The sequence below is a fragment of the Leucopleurus acutus genome, assembly GCF_964270905.1.
Source record: "Leucopleurus acutus genome assembly, chromosome: 12".
Lineage (NCBI taxonomy): Eukaryota > Metazoa > Chordata > Mammalia > Artiodactyla > Delphinidae > Leucopleurus > Leucopleurus acutus.
This window is the reverse complement of record NC_139154.1, coordinates 61,673,284-61,693,874: the sequence shown is the minus strand read 5'-3', so window position 1 is coordinate 61,693,874 and position 20,591 is coordinate 61,673,284. Positions and strand designations below refer to the sequence as shown.

General features: G+C 38.5%; 1 protein-coding gene across 1 annotated transcript in view; it reads right to left on the bottom strand.

The window, feature by feature from the left end:
- Positions 1-20,591, bottom strand: part of MTA3 (metastasis associated 1 family member 3) — a 127,756-nt gene that overhangs the window by 75,710 nt on the left and 31,455 nt on the right. Inside the window, exon 3 of the mRNA XM_082851646.1 lies at positions 5,742-5,868. Within this exon, the coding sequence (XP_082707772.1) occupies positions 5,742-5,868 (127 nt within the window). The remainder of the gene's footprint in view (positions 1-5,741; positions 5,869-20,591) is intronic.

Here is a 20,591-nt window from a genome sequence, read left to right as displayed (position 1 = left end):
ATTTCTCACATATTTAAAAACAAACCAACCAACCTAGAAAGAGCAAAGATGACAATAGCAGTACTGAAGAATAAGCACTGCTTAACAACAGGAAGCTGCACACAAGGAATGTAGCTCCTCTGCCATTGAGTAAACTCCAACAATGTGCAGCCCAAATCCAAAGAATACACATAAGATGAGGAATGAAAATGCACTGAAGATACACCAAAATGTCAGTGCTGCTTGGTGGAGGGATTACAGGGGTGTGTGTGTCTTTTTTGTGTGTTTTTCCCATTTCAACAATAAATTATAATTCTTCCATTATCATAAAATAAACAATAAAAGTTTACTTTTAAATTTTAATATGCAGTGATGTTGAGGAAACAGCAAAATGGGCATATTCATAATATACTGTGGTGGGAATATAAACCGACAGAATAATTCTTGAAGGAAACAGCATTTTGCAACAAAAACATTTGGAAAATGTACCCCTAAATTAGAAACAGGTCTGCTATCAAACAGTAACAGTAGCTAATGTTTCTATTGTACTTTACTACTACTGGGGAAGGGAGAATAAAGATGAGTTTAGTTTTTAGTAGATTCCCATCTATTCTGTATTCATCAAAACCAGCCAGGTTGTCACGCAAGGCAGGGGATTAAAATGGATGCAAAATGGCATTTCCCCTCTCTAATGTCCAAATGTACAAACTTTTTTTTTTTCTCTAACATCTCTATTGGAGTATAATTGCTCCACAATGGTGTACTAGTTTCTGCTTTACAACAAAATGAATCAGTTATATATATACATATGTTCCCATATCTCTTCCCTCTTGCATCTCCCTCCCTCCCACCCTCCCTATCCCACCCCTCCAGGCAGTCACAAAGCACCGAGCTGATCTCCCTGTGCTATGCACTGAACTCCCTGTGCTATGCCGCTGCTTCCCACCAGCTATCTACCTTACGTTTGGTAGTGTATATATGTCCATGCCTCTCTCTCGCTTTGTCACAGCTTACCCTTCCCCCTCCCCATATCCTCAAGTCCATTCTCCAGTAGGTCTGTGTCTTTATTCCTGTCTTACCCCTAGGCTCTTCATGACATTTTTTTTTCTTAAATTCCATATATATGTGTTAGCATACGGTATTTGTCTCTCTCTTTCTGACTTACTTCACTCTGTATGACAGACTCTAGGTCTATCCACCTCATTACAAATAGTTCAATTTCGTTTCTTTTTATGGCTGAGTAATATTCCATTGTATGTATGTGCCACATCTTCTTTATCCATTCATCCGATGATGGACACAGGTTGTTTCCATCTCCGGGCTATTGTAAATAGAGCTGCAATGAACATTCTGGTACATGATTCTTTTTGAATTATGGTTTTCTCAGGGTATATGCCCAGTAGTGGGATTGCTGGGTCATATGTTAGTTCTATTTGTAGTTTTTTAAGGAACCTCCATACTGTTCTCCACAGTGGCTGTATCAATTTACATTCCCACCAACAGTGCAAGAGGGTTCCCTTTTCTCCACACCCTCTCCAGAATTTATTGTTTCTAGATTTTTTGATGATGGCCATTCTGACCGGTGTGAGATGATATCTCATTGTAGTTTTGATTTGCATTTCTCTAATGATTAGGGATGTTGAGCATTTTTTCATGTGTTTGTTGGCAGTCCGTATATCTTCTTTAGAGAAATGTCTATTTAGGTCTTCTGCCCATTTTTGGATTGGGTTGTTTGTTTTTTTGTTATTAAGCTGCATGAGCTGCTTATAAATTTTGGAGATTAATCCTTTGTCAGTTGCTTCATTTGCAAATATTTTCTCCCATTCTGAGGGTTGTCTTTTGGTCTTGTTTATGGTTTCCTTTGCTGTGCAAAAGCTTTGCAGTTTCATTAGGTCCCATTTGTTTATTTTTGTTTTTATTTCCATTCCTCTAGGAGGTGGGTCAAAAAGGATCTTCCTGTGATTTATGTCATAGAGTGTCCTGCCTATGTTTTCCTCTAAGACAAACTTTTAAATAATACTTTTTCCATTATATATCGTGCTTTCATTTCAGAGAAAAGTAGAAATATAGAAAAGAATAAATATGAAAGTTGCTTGCATTTTCTGATAGTAGTGCAATCCTGAAATCTATCAAATACCAAGTTCCTACTTACATTTGTGATGCTGACTCCTATCTATGAATGAAAATGACCTCATTTATTTGCAAAAAAATCTTTAACTAAAAAAATAAAACAATTCTGCAATAAACATATCAGTATACATATTTCTACACACTTGCATGAGAACCTCTGTTAGATAATATCAAAAAAGTGGAATTGCCGGGTCAAAGGATATTCACACATTAAAGTTTGATTTCTCTGATTATATTAACATTCGAATATAGAAGAGTTATCTATTTCCCCACCCTCATCAACACTGAGTGTTAAGACAAGAATTTCAGTATTCCATCCCCCAAATACCTCTTGTTGGCTAGAAACTTTTCCGTTTCTCCCTTTCTCATGGTTGCTATACATGCTTTATGAATTCATTTCGTTTGGTGACAAAAAATATGTACACAAAACAGATTTCCTATCCTCTGCTTAGCCCTCCATGTGAAAGCCTGATGTTGACTCTGCTTAGCCCTCCATGTGAAAGCTTGATATATCATAATATTGTATATCTGCCGCCACGTGATCTGAATTCAAGATCTGAATCTGCCATTTAAAAGCCGTGAGACTGAAAACTTAACCTTTTTGCTTCAGTTTCCTCATCTGTAAAATGAGGGTAATAAGAGGACCTACATTACAAAGTCATTGGGAAGATCAAATAAAATACATGTAAAGCAACTGAAATAACACCTATCACAAAGGTTCAATAAATGTTAGAATTTTAAAAAGCCAAGTTCAATAAACATGGGCTCTATATAACTGAACACAGTATTCTACACACACAAACACACACACAAAGTGACAGGTCTAGCACCTGGCATAACAATAAATTTTATAGTGCTTTATAGCCCACGCAGCATATAATCTATTATTAATGACCTAAGGCACTGTGCAAGAAGCATGCTGTCTCTCCCCTTCACCCCAAAAAGTGTTCCAAAGGAATTCTCATGTTCAAATCCTATCTATCCTAACAAGATAGATACAAACAAATCCTCAACAAGAGCTGAATCACTAACTCTACCCAGAAAAGTCCTGGTCCTATTCATTCTCTTCCAATGAAATCAGAAGGAAGGAAGAGTTGCCTCCCTGCCACTTTGGGAAGTTTGTAGCACCCAGTTAGTATTATAGCTCACAAACTACAAAGGACCTCAGGAATGCCTCAGTCAGGTTTTCTCCTCTGTTCCATACAGCACCAAGGAAATTCTGGGCACTTAATAATGCCCCTAAGAATAAAAAGCCAGTATTCATCAAATTACCCCTCTTTGCTGCCAAAGAACAATGGGACTTCAGTAATTTTCTCCTGTTAAAGCACAGATAAATAGGGCATGACTTCAACGTTAGCAAAATGTCAAGATCACTCCAATGTGCACTTGTTCTACATCAGCATGAGGGCTGGTTAGCACAGCTTTGCGCTTTGGCTGGGGACTGCCCCTAAATCCATTCAGCTGTTTGAAAATGAGAGCCATAAATGAGAAAATATGCCTCCACACTACTCCCTCTCAGCTTGGAGAACAAAAAAATTAAAAAAAAACAAATGCTTCAAATGTCTATATCTCTTCCTCATAATTCAAAATAATTGCCACCAGGTAAACTCCTTAAGTTTACAAGCTGGGGAACCTTGTCTTATTTATCAACCAGTTAGCAAGCTCCCTAATTGAGAATATACTCAGGAAATGTGTGCAACATGACTGAATGATCGTATATTCTATGTAATTTCTATGTTCAACAAAGGGGTGTCTTGATAATTACATTTCAATATACTCTCTCAGTCCTTATGAAACATGAAAAATACTTCACTAGTTTTTCCATTCCAAGCAATCTGTTAAAGGAAACCAACATTACTTATAAACAGATTCCAAGCTATCAGGAGGGTAAATTAAAAATATACTTGCGTGTTTTGGATACATTTTTAAAACCATTTGTCAGATTCTTGTTCTGGCAAGAGTCTTATGACTGGCCACATAACTTCTTGAGCTTAAAATGAATCTTTATATTCTAGCTTCTTCCAATTAAATGATAAATGCATATGGCTCTTCAGCATTTATTAGTTACCTATATCTTTAAAACAATTTTCTTATTTCTTGAAATACCCCTATTTTTAGGTTAAATACTATTCCCACATTATCTGGCCTGATTATCTTTTCTAACACAGGACGTAAGTCACACAGAACATACTAACTCTAGCCAATCTAAACACAGTGTCCCCATTTTTACATACTTTCTTGAATTTGATTATTTTCTAGTTATCAACATACAACAGAATTTTTCTGTAACAACAGAAATCTAATATTCTGTTGTAGTTGCTGTATCATAATACATTTAACCAATTCCCTACTAATGGACATTTACTTTCAATTTTATACTACTAAAGGCAATTCTGAAACAAAGATAAATACAGTGTCCCCAAAAAAACCTAAATAAAGCAATGATATGATGTTAACTACTGAGGAAGATCAAGTTATCTCTGAAAAGATTTGGAGAAAGGTGATTCTGGTATCTTTGTGATACACTTCCTGCCTTAGAAGATCTCTGTGTCCATTTCTGAAAAGAGAAGTATAAGAATACACAAAGGTCCGGGGAGTTGCGGCATGTGTGCTTGTGTTACAAAGACCAAACTAGAGCTTCAGGAAGTCTCCAAACATGTCTGAGCCCAAAAAAGACAGACTTAGGTTCAATACCGACATTCACGGCTAAAGAAGAGGGGCCAATTTTTTTTAAATAAACAGTTAATATGTTTTATTTCCATATATAAACAGTTTTTAAGACAATAATAACTAGTGAGGAGTTGAATAAAAGAAGTAAAGATTGTGAACAACAGTTGAAGGAATTCCTTTAACATTAGGGGACAAAAACACTGCATCCTGGACACAGGCTGTTCCCTGCACACACCCATGCTTACCTGTTCCCTTTACCTGAAACATGCCCCCCAATCTCTCGAAGGCTGAGTAGATGCCAACTCCTTCTGCAGTTTTTGAGTTCAGAAAGAGCTCAATTGTACCTATGCTTAAATCTTACCACTACCGGATCAAAAAGACCACCACCATTCTCCCAAAACTACAAACCAGGGACTGGATTTCACTTTTACATCCCATCATTACACAGATCAGATACAAGTGAGTGAGTAATAAAGAATATAAAGTTTTCATCCCAGAGGACCTCAAAAATAAATAAATAAATCAAAAGCCTTGTATCCTACAAGGACAAGAGACAAGTGCCGGGAACCAGATCTAGAACCAGGTTCTGGTTCTTGGACTCCAATGACTATATTATTTTCTGGGAATCGGGAGAAGACCAGCATTTCCCAAAATGGTATCTGCTGGACACTGTTCTGCAAGATGCTAATACATACTTAAATAAACTGGAAAAGTCTGGACTAAAACAAAGCTAACATGGTTACTTTACTACAGAACATGCGCAGGGCTTTAAAATGCTAATATACACTATAAATTTCCAAGATAAGATTACATAATGAAGCCTTTAATGAACTAATTTGAGCAAGATTGTTGGGGAGAGTTTGAAAAATGCTTCAAAAAGGTTGTTTTAGTTTGTTTGTTTGTTTTTCCCAATTGTCACAATATTACTGAGTACTTCAGATCAACTTCTAAAAAGTTCTTACCTGATATGTGTTGCAGGCAGGGATTCGTATTGGCGAGACAAAAAGAGCTCCCTATGTTTCAACTGATGTTTCTGTTTATCCGTCAAGTCAGCCTCAATTGTTGTTTCAGATTCTTCCTCAATTTCTTCTACACAAATAAAATTCAAAAAATGCATTATTACAAAGTACATTACCTATTTGGTTATTAAGATAGACTTAATCAGCCTTTCTTTCATTCAATATTTTTTTCAAACGAACTGATTTTAAATTTACACATTTAACTTGTCATTTGAATTACAACCATAAAATTAAGTTACCCAGGCCTCAAAGGAAGAACTCCAATTTTAAGATGGCAGATGGAACATATGCATCTATCTCCTCTTCCCCCATGAAACTACACCAAAATATCAATGAAAATGTATTAACATTTCAATGACAATAAAAAATGAAGCAACAGGGCTTCCCTGGTGGCGCAGTGGTTGAAAGTCCGCCTGCCGATGCAGAGGACACGGGTTTGTGCCCCAGTCTGGGAGGATCCCACATGCCGTGGAGCGGCTGGGCCCGTGAGCCATGGCTGCTGAGTCTGCGCATCCGGAGGCTGTGCTCCGCAACGGGAGAGGCCACAACAGTGAGAGGCCCGTGTACCGCAAAAAAAAAAAAAAAAAAAAAAAAGCAACAATGGAAGAAAGATTTTCAACAACAACAAAAAAAGATGGAAAATAGATTTTAAAAAAAGGAAAAGTACACACTTAGTCAAGAGAAGGAAGTGAAAATCTATGTGCGTACAGAGAGGGATGCCACGGAGGAGGTGGGCACAGGGCGAGTACTGACTTATCCCTTGAAGCTACCAAGTATTATGAGAAAGAAAGGGTGAGAGCAAAAAAGCAGGAGAAACGGGTTGAAAGTCTATAACACAATAACTTAATCCCAGAATACTCCAGTTAAAAAGAGTACAATCAGAAACAAATAGTATAACACATTTCAAATTTGATAACACAAATAAAAGACTAATAGAAGGATTAGAGGATAATGTTAATGAAATCTCCTAGAAATTAAAACAAAGAGATAACAGAAAACCAAAAGATTAAAATAGTAAAGAAGAATGCATGAGGTCCAACATCTCACTAACAAAAGTTCCATAAAGAAACAACAGAGAAAACAGATTCTTTTACCTCTTTGTTTGTTTGTTTCGGTGGGGGCGGGGGGGGGGATGAGGGAAGACCTATCAAAGAGATGATTCAAGAAAATTTCCCCTTACTAAGTGTCCAGTGAGACTGAGTGTCCCGATTGAATTCGTGTCATACTTAACTTTTTTTTTTAAGTGACAGCATGAGAAGATTGCAACCATTTACAGGAAAGAAGTGTAGGCGCAAGCAAAGAAACCAGAATCCGAGTGGAATCACAGATGAACAGCAACATTCTGTGCTAAGACAGCACAGCAATGCCATCCAAGAGGAAAAATGACATTCAACCTAGAATTGCATAGTCAACTATCAAGTCTTAAAAGAGAATAAGGACAAACTTTTTGCATTCATTCAACCAAGATTTACAGTTCACCCTTGAACAATGTGAGTTTGAACTGCACGGGTCCACTTATATGTGAATTTTTTCAATAAATACAGTACATTGGAAAATTTTTTAGAGGTTTGCAACAATTTGAAAAACTTCACAAATGCGGATTTCCCTGCCAGTCCAGTAGTTAAGACTCTGTGCTTCCAATGGAGGGGGCGCAAGTTCGAACTCTGGTCAGGGAACTGAGATCCCACATGCTACACGGCTCCCCCCCCCCAAAAAAAAAAAAAGAAAGGAAAAGAATTCACAGATGAACCACGTAGCTTAGAAATATCAAAAACATTAAGAAAAAGGTATGTTGGGACTTCCCTGGTGGCACAGTGGTTAAGAATCCGCCTGCCAATGCAGGGGACATGGGTTCAATCTCTGGTCTGGGAAGATCCCACATGCCGCGGAGCAACTAAGCCTGTGCACCACAACTACTGAGCCTGTGCTCTAGAGCCCACGAGCCACAACTACTGAAGCCCACACGACTAGAACCCATGCTCCACAACAAGAGAAGCCTCCACAACGAGAAGCCCGCACACCGCAAGGAAGAGTAGTCCCTGCTTGCCACAACTAGAGAAAGCCCACGCGCAGCAACGAAGACCCAACGCAGCCAAAAATAAATAAATAAAATAAATTTATTTAAAAAGGGATTTTTCACTTAAATGTTTATTAAAAACAGGTATGTCATGAATTCATAAAACATGTGGATAGTAGTCTATCCTTATATAGGCATAAGGTGAATGATATTTAATAAAAACTACTGTGTTAGATTTCTTACTGTTTTATAATTTTCCTTTCAAAGAATTACATTACCATTCATTATATTAAATTGCCTCTCTCTCTAGTAACTGGAAAAACTGCTTATCAGCATATTATCACAGGTAGGTGGGTTTTTTTAAATTGTATCAATGTTTCCAATAGTGTACTATGAATATAACTGTAATACTCTATGCCATAAAACTTTTTAAATGATTCATTCATTATTGTATAGGCTAGGCTACTGTGAAGCAATCATATCAATTACACTAGGCTGCCATAAAGAATCATATTGCTGGGCTTCCTTGGTGGCGCAGTGGTTAAGAATCCGCCTGCCAATGGAGGGGACACGGGCTCGAGCCCTGGTCTGGGAAGATCCCACATGCTGCGGAACAACTAAGCCTGTGCGCCACAACTACTGAGCCTGCGCTCTAGAGCCTGAGAGCCACAACTACCGAGCCCACGTGCCACAACTACTGAAGCCTGCGTGCCAGAGCCCATGCTCCGCAACAAAGAAGCCACTCCAATGAGAAGCCCGCGCACCACAACAGAGATAGCCCCCACTCGCCGAAACTAGAGAACGCCCGCGTGCAACAACAAAGACCCAACAAAGCCAAAAATAAATAAATAAATTTATTTTTTTTTTTTAAATAAAAAGAATCATACTGCTGATTCTTCATTATCAATGAAGATCACTATAGCACGGATCACTATACCTGTAAATAAATATGAACTTCTTTTCACATTTTCTTTTCCTTTTTGATGTCTAGTGTTAGTAACACACATAACATGTACAGTGTTTTGTATTGTATAAGACAATACTGATGTAGGTACTGACAGACAATTCACCTTATAATTAGATTTATGGTATCAATAAATACAGCATAGTACTGTAAGTATATTTTCTCTTCCTTGTGATTTTCCTAACATTTTCTTTTCTCTGGCTTACTTTAAGAATACAGTATATATTCTGTATGACATACAAAATATGTGTTAATCAACTGTTTATGTTACGTATAAGGCTTCCAGTCAACAGTAGGCTATCAGTTAAGTTTTGGGGGGAGTCAAAAGTTTTATGAAGATTTTCAACTGTGCAGGGGGTTGGTGTCCCTAACTCCTGCATTACTCAAGGGTCAACTGTATTAGGCACCAAAAACAGGCACTAATCAAGGTGCTGGAGGCAATCAGTGAGCAAAAAAGTTGCTACTATGAAGAAATTATTCAAAGTGTTTGCCTCTGGGAAACAGAGTTGGAAGAAAAGGACGGAAAGGGAAGACAAAGTTTTGCCTGAGATTTTTTTTTAATGCTGTATTTAATATTCTTTTTAAAGAAAAAAATTACTAGATGTCATTTACAGATATAATTCCAAATAATTTTAGATATAAAGTTTTTAAAAATATAATACCTGTAGAGGCTCACAGATCCTCTGCAGCCTTACCTGGACCGGACCAGAAGAGACTGTGTAGCTATGGGAATAGCAGGAGTACTGAGAACTCAGAGTCAGGGAGGGGGTGACTGGATTCTCACACAAGAAGTAAAGCCCAAGGTTAGGCCTCAGAGCCTTCATTTCTGGACAGTGACAAAACACACACACACACGCACACAGCAACACATTTCTGTTCCTCACAATTCTCTCTTATAAATTTCTTACGTACGGACCCAGGACCACAAGAGATTTTATCATATGTGACCCCCTAGTTGTAGTTCTTCTGAGTTGTATGAGGGCAATTAATAGGCTAAGTATCAAATCTTTTCTACCTTCAAACTTTTAAAACTCTGAATTGAAAATGGACCTGTAAAAATTAGAAACTGATTTAGAAAAACATGCATCTAGCTCCAAAACAGAATAATGTGATTTAAAATTCTTTGATTGTTCTTTATAATGAACTACTCAAAGAGAAATGAAGCAATAAAAGAGCCATTTACTTGCAAGTCTAATAACATCTCACCAATGGAAATCAATGAAGTTACTGCTGCATTGGCACTATTAGCACCAGCAAATATCACATACAAAATTATACTCTTTACCTAATTAGGATTTGATAAATTGTTGTTCCATAAAACACAGCTAACTGAATTCTAACGTGTACCCTATAGAGCTAAAACAGCAACAAGCTCTAAAAATAATGGTAACAACAGCAAATCTTATTTTCTTGTACAATCTCTTGATACTGGGTGAAAAGGAATAAAATCTCTCAAGTTCAATCTAACCAAACACAGAAATCACCACAACAGCATCTGAAACTCATTTTTTCACATTTACAAGTTAATTTCATATTTATATTTGTATAAATTTCTACTGGCTTCATGAACAAGAAATGATTCCCATGCCATTGACATCCTAAAAACATTAAACAACTGCAATGGCAAGAACTGGCATTTAGACAATGAAAAATTTAAAAGAATAGAACTATCATCAAAAATAACAGGGCTTCCCTGGTGGCACAGTGGTTAAGAATCTGCCTGCCAATGCAGGGGACACAGGTTCAAGCCCTGGTTGGGGAAGATCCTACATGCCGCAGAGCAGCTAAGCCCGTGCGCCACAACTACTGAGCCTGCGCTCTAGAGCCCGCACGCCACAACTACTGAGCCAGCGTGCCACAACTACTGAAGCCCGCACACCTAGAACCTGTTCTCCGCAACAAGAGAAGCCACCACAATGAGTAGCCCCCTCACCACAACTAGAGACAGCCCACGTGCAGCAACGAAGACCCAACACCACCAAAAATAAAAATAAAAATAATTTTTTTAATAAAATAAAATTAAAAGGGCTTCCCTGGTGGCGCAATGGTTGAGAATCTGCCTGCTAATGCAGAGGACACGGGTTCGAGCCCTGTTCTGGGAAGATCCCACATGCTGCGGAGCAACTAGGTCTGTGAGCCACAACTACTGAGCCTGCGCATCTGGAGCCTGTGCTCCGCAACAAGAGAGGCCACGATAGTGAAGAGGCCCACGCACCGCGATGAAGAGTTGCTTGCCGCAACTAGAGAAAGCCCTCGCACAGAAACGAAGACCCAACACAGCCAAAAATAAATATATAAATAATTAAATAAATAAAAGATTACTATTAATTAAAGAAAGAAATAAATAAAATTTTAAAAAAAGAAATTAAAGAAGACTTAAGTAAATGGGAAAACTATGTTCACAGATTGGAAGATTTAACATTGTTAAGATGGCAGTACTGCCTAAGTTGATCAACAGATTCAATGCAACCCCTACCACAATTCCAACTGTCTTTTTCACAAAAATTAGCAAACTATCCTAAAATTCATATGGACATGTAAGCAACCCAGAATAGCCAAAATAATTTGAAAAAGAACAAATTTAAGAGTACTCACACTAAAAAGAAAAAAAAAAAGAGTACTCACACTTCCAGATTTCAAAGCATTCTTCAAAGCTACAACACTTAAGACGGTGGTACTGGCATAAGGATAGGCATAGATTAATTAGAATATAACTGGGAGTCCAGAAATAAGCCCATACATTTATGTTAAATGATTTTGGATAAGGATGCCAAGACAATTCACTGGGGGAATGAATAGTCTTTTCTACAAATGGTGCTGAGAACAACTGGACATCCACATACAATGAATAAAGCTGGGCCCTCACACCACATACAAAAATTAATTCAAAATGGATCAAAGACCTAAATATAAGACCTAAAACTTTTATAAAACACTTAGAATAAAACACAAGTGTAAATCTTCATGACCTTAGACTAGGCAATAGTTTCTTCACTATGGCACCCTAAATAAATCACAAGCAACCAAAGAAAAAACAGGTAAATTAGAATTAGTATTAAAATTTTTGTGCTTAAAAAGTACTCTCAAGAAAGCAAAGAGACAACCCATAGAATGGGAGAAAATGTTTTCAAATCATGTAACTCATAAGGTTCTAGTATCCAGAATATATAAAGAACTCTTATAACAATAAAAAGACAACCCAGGGCTTCCCTGGTGGCGCAGTGGTTAAGAATTTGCCTGCCAATGCAGGGGACATGGGTTCGAGCCCTGGTCTGGGAAGATCCCATATGCCGTGGAACAACTAAGTCCATGCGCCACAACTACTGAGCCTGCACCCTAGAGCCCGTGAGCCACAACTACTGAGCCCACATGCTGCAACTACTGAAGCCTGCGCACCTAGAGCCTGTGCTCCGCAACAAGAGAAGCCACCACAGTGAGAAGCCCGTGCACCACAAGGAAGAGTAGCCCCTGCTCGCCAAAACTAGAGAAAGCCCGCACACAGCAACAAAGACCCAACACAGCCAGAAACAAAATAAATTAAAATAAATAAATTTTTAAAAAACCATTCACAAAAAAAAAGAAGACAACCCAAGACAACCCAATTAAATAATTGGCAAAGGATCTGAATACATTTCTCCAAAAGATATACAAAGAGCCAATTAGTACGTGAAAAGATGTTCAACATCATTAGTTACTAGGGAAATGCAAATCAAAATTACCATGAGAGGACTTCCCTGGTGGTGCAGTGGTTTGAGCCCTGGTGAGGGAAGATCCCACATGCTGCGGAGTAACAAGTCCCGTGCACCACAGCCCGTGTGCCACAACTACTGAGCCTGTGCTCTAGAGCCCATGTGCCCCAACTACTGAAGCCCACGTGCCTAGAACCCATTCTCCGCAAGAAGAGAAGCCACCGCAATGAGAAGCCCACGCGCTGCAACGAAGAGTAGCCCCTGCTCACTGCAACTAGAGAAAGCCCACGCGCAGCAGTAAAGACCCAATGCAGCCAAAAATTAAAATGAAATAAATTTTTTTATTTTAAAATTAATTATTTATTTATTTAAAAACTACTATGAGATATTTCACATTGACCAGAATGACTATAATCAAAAAGATAACAAGCAAAAATGTGGAGAAATTGTAATCTTTGTACATTATCAGTAGAAATGTCAGATGGTGCAGTTGCATTGTAAAACAGTTCAACAGTTCCTCAAATTGCTGAACAGAGTTGCCATGCAACCAAGCAATTCCATTCCTAGGTGTATACCCAGGAGAACAGAAAACATGTCAATACAAAACCTGTACATGAATGTTTATACAGCATTATTCATAACTGCCAAAAAGTGGAAGCAACCCAAATGTTTGATAAATGGATAAATAAATGTAGTATATCCATACAATGGGATATCTATCATTTAGCCATAAAGAGGAATGAAGTGCGGATTCATGCTACAACGTGGATGAACCTTGAGACATTGTATTAGGCTGTATTAGTTCGAACAAAGGAACTTTTTGGCCAACCCCATACTAAATGAAATATTACAAAAGTGAAAGACACAAAAGGTCACGTATTATAGGATGCCATTTATATGAAAAATACAGAATAGACAAATCCACAGAGACAGGAAGTAGCTTGGTGGCTGCCAGAGGATTAGTGGAGGGAGATACAGGGACGGCTAATGGGTACGGGGTTTCTTTTTGGAGTGAGAAAAATGTCCTGGAATCAAATAATAGTTATAGTTGCATAAATTTATGAATATACTAAAAACCACTGAATTGTACACCTTTTAAAGTGGTAAGTTATATATGGCATGTAAATTATATCAAAAAGAGAACAAGCTAAACCTTAAAAAGGGCGGGGGGGTGCAAATGAAATGCAAAAAGTCAAAAGAACAATGGATAAATTTCAGCATAGTCATGGAATGGGATTCTACTCAATAGCTAAAAGTTAATGAGTGAATACATATATCAATATGGACAGATCACAAAAACTTGATATTGAGCGAGAAAGCAATCTGTAGAAGGACACATATGTAAAACACCATTTTTTAAGATGCAAAAACAATGCTCTAAATACATACATATGTAACAAAACTATAAATACACAAATGGGGAAAAAAAAAACCCACACACTAAAGTTGAGATAGCAATTCACCTATGGGGAAACCAGGAAAGCAATGGAGTTGGGAAGGGATGCACACAGCACTAAAAGAATCTGAAGCAAATATGTATGTCACAATAAGGGAGGACAAAGTTGGTTGGTTCGTTCATAATTAGCACATTATTCTCTCTTTTCTGCTTCCTAAAAATACCTCAAATAAAAAGTGAATAGGACTCAAGAGAAGGAAAACTGTAACTAAACTTTAATCCATGTTAAACTGTTTTTTTCCTTAATGAGACAACCACCACAGTTGATCATTTTTATGTTTTAATTTTTTATTATTTATTTATTTTTTGGCTGCATTGGGACTTCATTGCTGTGCGTGGGCTTTCTCTAGTTGCAGCTAGCAGGTGCTACTCTTTCATTGCAGTACACGGGCTTCTCATTGCAGTGGCTTCCCTTGTTGTGGAGCACGGGCTCTAGGCGCACAGGTTTCAGTAGTTGTGGCACGTGGGCTCAGTAGTTGTGGCTCACAGGCTCTAGAGCGCAGGCTCAGTAGTTGTGGCACATGGGCTCTGTGGCATGTGGGATCTTCCCGGACCAGGGCTCAAACCCGTGTCCCCTGCATTGGCAGGCGGATTCTTAACCACTGCACCACCAGGGAAGTCCCGATAATCATTTATTTACCTATGTCTTCCTTCTCTCCATATCTTTGTATCATCTTGCCAAAATATTAATTTCAACTGGCATTCTGTATAACGTTAATTTCCGAAATATATACAAATAAATATACATAATTATAACTATACAACTAAATTTTGGGTTTGAAGATTAAAAAAGGAAGGGAACAAAATAGAAATGTGGCCCATCTTGGGAGATCAAAAACAGGTAAGCACCAAGAGTTGACTGCTTCTATAAAGAAATGCATGAGATAAACAGGGAGAATACTGGAGTGGATGAAAAGTTAATAGAAGTAAGAAGATCACATGTAAAGTTGAAAGGAGTCTCTGAGGTTCTGGTACCTAATCCATGAGACTTTCACCAACCTCCAGGTGGAGGAGTCCCCTCCTCTTTGCTATAAAGCAGCACCCACATAAGCTTAAGGTACTTACTTGTCACAGTATGCTTTGTGCAACAGTCATCTGATTCACAGAGTCCCTTGAGAACAAAGATGGGTCATTTATCTTTGTATCAGTGCTGATTTTCTCATGGGGTAGAAGAGACAGAACCTCAAGAAATGTTCACAGCAGACCAGGTAAAAATTATCAGTAACACTCAAATCAGCTGCTGCGACGACAGACTCACAGAGTTATGACATAAAACACCGCAAAGAGTAACCATCAAAAGGTTACTGTTCGGGCTTCCCCAGTGGCGCAGCTGTTTAGAGTCCACCTGCCGATGCAGGGGACACGGGTTCGTGCCTTGGTCCGGGAAGATACCACATGCCGCGGAGCGGCTACGCCCGTGAGCCATGGTCGCTGAGCCTGCGCGTCCGGAGCCTGTGCTCCGCAATGGGAGAGGCCACAACAGTGAGAGGCCCGCATAACGAAAAAAAAAAAAAAGGTTACTGTTCAAGGGCTCTGTCACATCTCATCCCAGTGCTTTCCACAATTCTTCCCAGATCTAACACAAGGTGGATGGGATACCAGGCTTCAGAGTCACACTTGAAATCAAAGTCTAGTTCCTAGTTGGGGGCAAAACTATTTACTCTCTGTAATCCTCAGTTTCATCATCTGTAAAACGTGGACATAATTTCTCCCTTATAAGGTTATTGTGAGAATTAAGATAGTGCACATAATTTGCTTAGCACAGTGCCTAACACAGTGCTAAATTTTAAAATTTGCTATTACAATTTTTTAATGAATTCATATAATTTTCTTTGACATTTGGAAAACAATTCTTATCTCCTAAGACAATGGTTCCTAATTAAGAAAGCAAATCATGTTAAAATTAAAACAAATTAAAAATTGCTTTCACTTTTTGTAAACAACCAAAAACAGATATCCAGACCCCACCCCTGGAAATCCTGATTTAAAACTTCTAGGGTACAGTCACACCAGTTAAGCCTCAGTTAAGAATCATTATTATAAAGCACTAATTTTAAAACATTTTTCTGGCAGAACACCTATGCCAGCAATTCTCAAGCTTTTTAGTCTCAGGACCCTTATATTCTTCAATTCTATCAGGGGTTTCACAGAAGTTTTGTTTTCATTGGTAACACATCTACCAATATTGTGTTAGAAATTAAAACAAATAAATTTTGAAAATACTGGAAATCACAAGCACACAATGCATTATCATGAGTAATGAAGTCATCACATGTCATAAAGCCTGGAAAAACTCTGCTATACACTCCTGAGAGAATCAGAAAGACAATTAAATAACAGCTTAGTATTATCAAGAAAATTTTCACCACAGACACCCTGAAAGATATTCAGGAAAAACTGACTTATGCAAAAGAAATATTAACTCGAAGTCTAATTTGAAAAGAAAAACAAGAACTGGCTAAAGCAAGTTTTTTTTTACTCTATTGGGTTTAAGAAACCTGTCACAGAAATTTTATCTTCACATTGTGAGATACAATGACTCATAAGTTGTTATATAGCAAGTTAGGATCCCATCAGAAATTTAAGCTATTTCTGCTTTACATTTATTTATTCAAAGAACACTGCATCTGGCAAAGGCTGCCCAATCTTATAATATATTCAAAGTCCATCTGGAATTTTATGCAGCCTTAACATGCCACCATGCATTTTTCCGTTTGCTGTCAATTTCAAAACTTAAGAAACAAAACGATTTACAAGGAACCAAATTTTCCGGCACCACAAGACCACCACCCTTCTCCCATTCATTTCAGACACAGCAGCCAGCATCTTCCCACAATGCAACTCATTTCTCTTGCTTTGATTAATAAAGAGTCTCATGGTTTATAAATCTTCTAATGATCTGCCCTGCCATATGTTTTACCTACTTCCCCCACAACTACACCCCATTCCCAGGGCAAAAAAGAGGAGCGGCCCCCGCTCGCCACAACTAGAGAAAGCCCGCACACAGCAATGAAGACCCAAAGCCGCCAAAGTAAACAAATAAATTTATTTTAAAGAAAAGAATATAGCCCGGGACTTCCCTGGTGGTCCAGTTGTTGAGAATCCACCTTCCAATGCAGGGGAACTGGGTTAGAGCCCTGGCCGGGAAACTAGGATCCCACATGCCGCAGGGCAACTAAGCCCATGCGCCACAACAAAAGATCCTGCGTGCTGCAACTAGGACCCAATGCAGCCGAATAAACAAATTAAATAAATAAATATTTTTTTTAAAAAAAAGAATACAGCCCGACTAGAATTCACATAAATTGACAGAGGAAGCGAAAATTGGTCAACCACTGTGGAAACCTCTTTGCAATATTCTACTGAAGTATATTTATACCCACCCCATAAACCAACAATTCCCAATCCTTGGTATTTATCCAAGAGGAATGAGAGCTTAAGTATACCAAAAGAATGTTCTCAGCAATTTTATTCACAGGAGCCCAAACTGGAAACCATTTGAATGTCCATCAACAGGAGAATAAATACTGCTGGGCCAGAAAAAAGAACAAGTGATACAAGCAATAACATAGACGGATCCCACAGACACGGTGCTGACAAGCAATAACATAGACGAATCCCACAGACACGGTGCTGAGTGAAAAAAGTCAGACAAAAGGGTAAATACAATAGGTACTCCACTGCGATGAAGTCAGAAACCAGGCAAAACTAACGGGTGGTAGTAGACATCGGAGCAGTGGTTATCTGGGGAGGGGGGAGGAAGAGGGTACTAATGGGCACAAAGGAATCTGCTGAGGTATTAGAAAGTTTTTCTATCTTAATCTGAGTGGTAGTAATAGAAATGTATACGTCTGTGAAAATCTCTTGACCTGCACACTTTACCTATTACACTGTATTTTATACCTTGATTTTTAGATATTTTTTAAAAGGATTATGATTTCTCCTTCTAGACAATGTAATAGGGATCAGATGTACCCACCCGTATGAAACCACCAAAATTTACAAATTTTGGTTTTTACAAATTTACCCCCCAAAATCAAAACTTAATAAGTTTAAAAGCAGAAAAAAATACATGAAGCATCAGGCCACGGGCACATCAGGCAATGAAGAACAGTGATCCCTGAGAGACGGAAAACAAACAAGGTGAGCCCTAACACTGGCCCTTACTTATTGCCGTGGCAGAGTTTCCAGGCAACAGTGAAGGAGGGGAAACTGAGGCAGAGCCTGGCAGACTCCCAGGGGTGAGGAGACGAAGGTGAGAGACCAGGGAGACCAAGGCAACTAGAGTTCAAAAGACAGAGTACCAGAGTGAGAAAACCTGGAGATCACAGACGGTGATCCTCGAGCACAGCACCCATCAGTGAATGCATGTGAGGAAACTGCCATAAAACGGGAAGAATCAGCGGGAACAGTGCACAGTGCTCACACGGGGCCACGAACAGTGTTTGTTTGCAAACAACCACACTGGTAAAACTGATAATTCACAGTGTATTGGGTAGAGTTCACAGAAAGGTCTTGCCTAAATAATTGGGAACAATTAAAGCCCTAGACTGAGCACTGACTGCTCTGTGCCCACTTAACCAATGTACATTAAGTCATAAACGCAACCAAAAGGACCAATCTGTTTCCAAGTAACTTAAGTGCATCACAGAACAAGGGTCAAGAAGATTTACAGGAGCATAAAAATACCCAGGACACAAGAAGGTAAAATTTACAATGACGGCTACGTACCTATTAGGAGGCCTAAATTAAAAAGACTTACCTTATGAAGTGCTGGCAATGATGCGAGGAAACCAGAACTCCCCTACACCGCAGATTAGAATGTAAAATGGTACAATCACTTTCGCAAACAGTTGCAGTTTCCTAAAAGGCTAAAAATATCCAGACCATATGATAAGGCCATGCCAGTACAAACCAAGAAGAAATGTATGTCTGTACAAAGACCGGCACCAACTGTTCAAAGCAACTTTGTCTGTAATAGCCCCAAACTGCAAACAACTGAAATATCCATCAGCAGATGAGTAGACAAATTGTGATACATCCACACAAAGGGATACTACTCAACAATAAAAAGGAAGAAACCAGTGATCTATGTGTTCAAGGATTAGAAGACTCAGTATTGTGAAGATGTCAATTCTGCCCCAAATTGATCAATGGATTTAATGCAATCCCAATCAAAATCCAAGCAGACTTTTTGTAAAAACTGACAAGCTGATTCTAAAATTTATATAAAAATGCATAAGATCTAGAATAGCCAAAACAACTCTAACAAAGAGAAATCAAAGTTGGAGGGCTAACATTACTTGATTTCAAGAAGTATTAGAAAGCTAAAATAATCCAAAGTGTGTTGACGGTGAAAAGAGTAACAGGTGGATCAAAGGAACAGAACAGAAAGGCCAGAATAGAGCCACACATATATGACCAACTGATCTGACAAAGGCACAAAAGCAATGCAATGGAGAAAGGATAGTCTTTTCAACAAACAGTGCTGCAGCAACTGAATATGCATGCACCCCCCAAAGGAACTTAGCATGGACACCTTGTACCATAACACAAAAAGTAACTAAAGGCTTCCCTGGTGGCGCAGTGGTTGAGAGTCCGCCTGCCGATGCAGGGGACACGGGTTCGTGCCCCGGTGCGGGAGAATCCCACATGCCACGGAGTGGCTGGGCCCGTGAGCCATGGCCGCTGGGCCTGCGTGTCCGGAGCCTGTGCTCCGCAATGGGAGAGGCCACAGCAGTGAGAGGCGTGCGTACCACAAAAAAAAAAAAAAAAAACTTCTACAAGAAAATATAGAAGACTAAATGATAGCAAAGTATGAAAGTAAAATGATTCATACTTTATGGAAGACTCTTTAGGAACACTTGTTAAAAATCTTAAAAACTGTACATGCACTCTGAGCTAATCATTCCACTAAGAAAAGACAGATAAATTCATGAAAATGTATTTGCTACACAGTAACTGAAGCATTTTTCTAATTTTTTCCTGTAAACTACTAAATAATCTAAAATAATTCTACAATGGTACATGCTATTTAAAGTTGTGAATTATGTGATATATGAATTACCAATATAAGAAACATGGGCCACCTCATACTACAGGATATCATATTTTTCAAAGCTTGGAACACTCAGGAAACCAAGGGTCAGAAAATTTATAGTCTAGCATGGACAAAACAGAAATAAGAATGACTCACAGAATACAGGATTACAACAACATTTCTTACACACATTTTCTGCAGTATCTTCACTCTTAAGAGCCTTACACTAATGAGCTTCATAATTGCTAACAATTTCATTTAATTCTGTCAGCCTTTGCTGTCCTGTTTATAGTAATTTATATGAAAAGGTATACAACACTGAGCAAGTTTTCAAAAAGTCTTTTCAAATCGGGAAGAATATGGGAAATATTTCTCCAACTGTAGAGGACTGAGTAATCTGAAAACAACCTCAACAAAAGAAAAAATGGATTCGCTCCTTGAACTATGAAAACGCAACAAAGGAGTCAACCATATTACACCTTAAAGGCAAAAACAATTATTAAAAAAAACAGGAAATAAAATCTTTTATTTATTATCACAAGAGATGTCTTTCTAACACACAACCTTCAATAACTTTCTACCAGGTTGAAATTAATTCCTCTCAGGAGTTGCAGCTTCACCCTCATG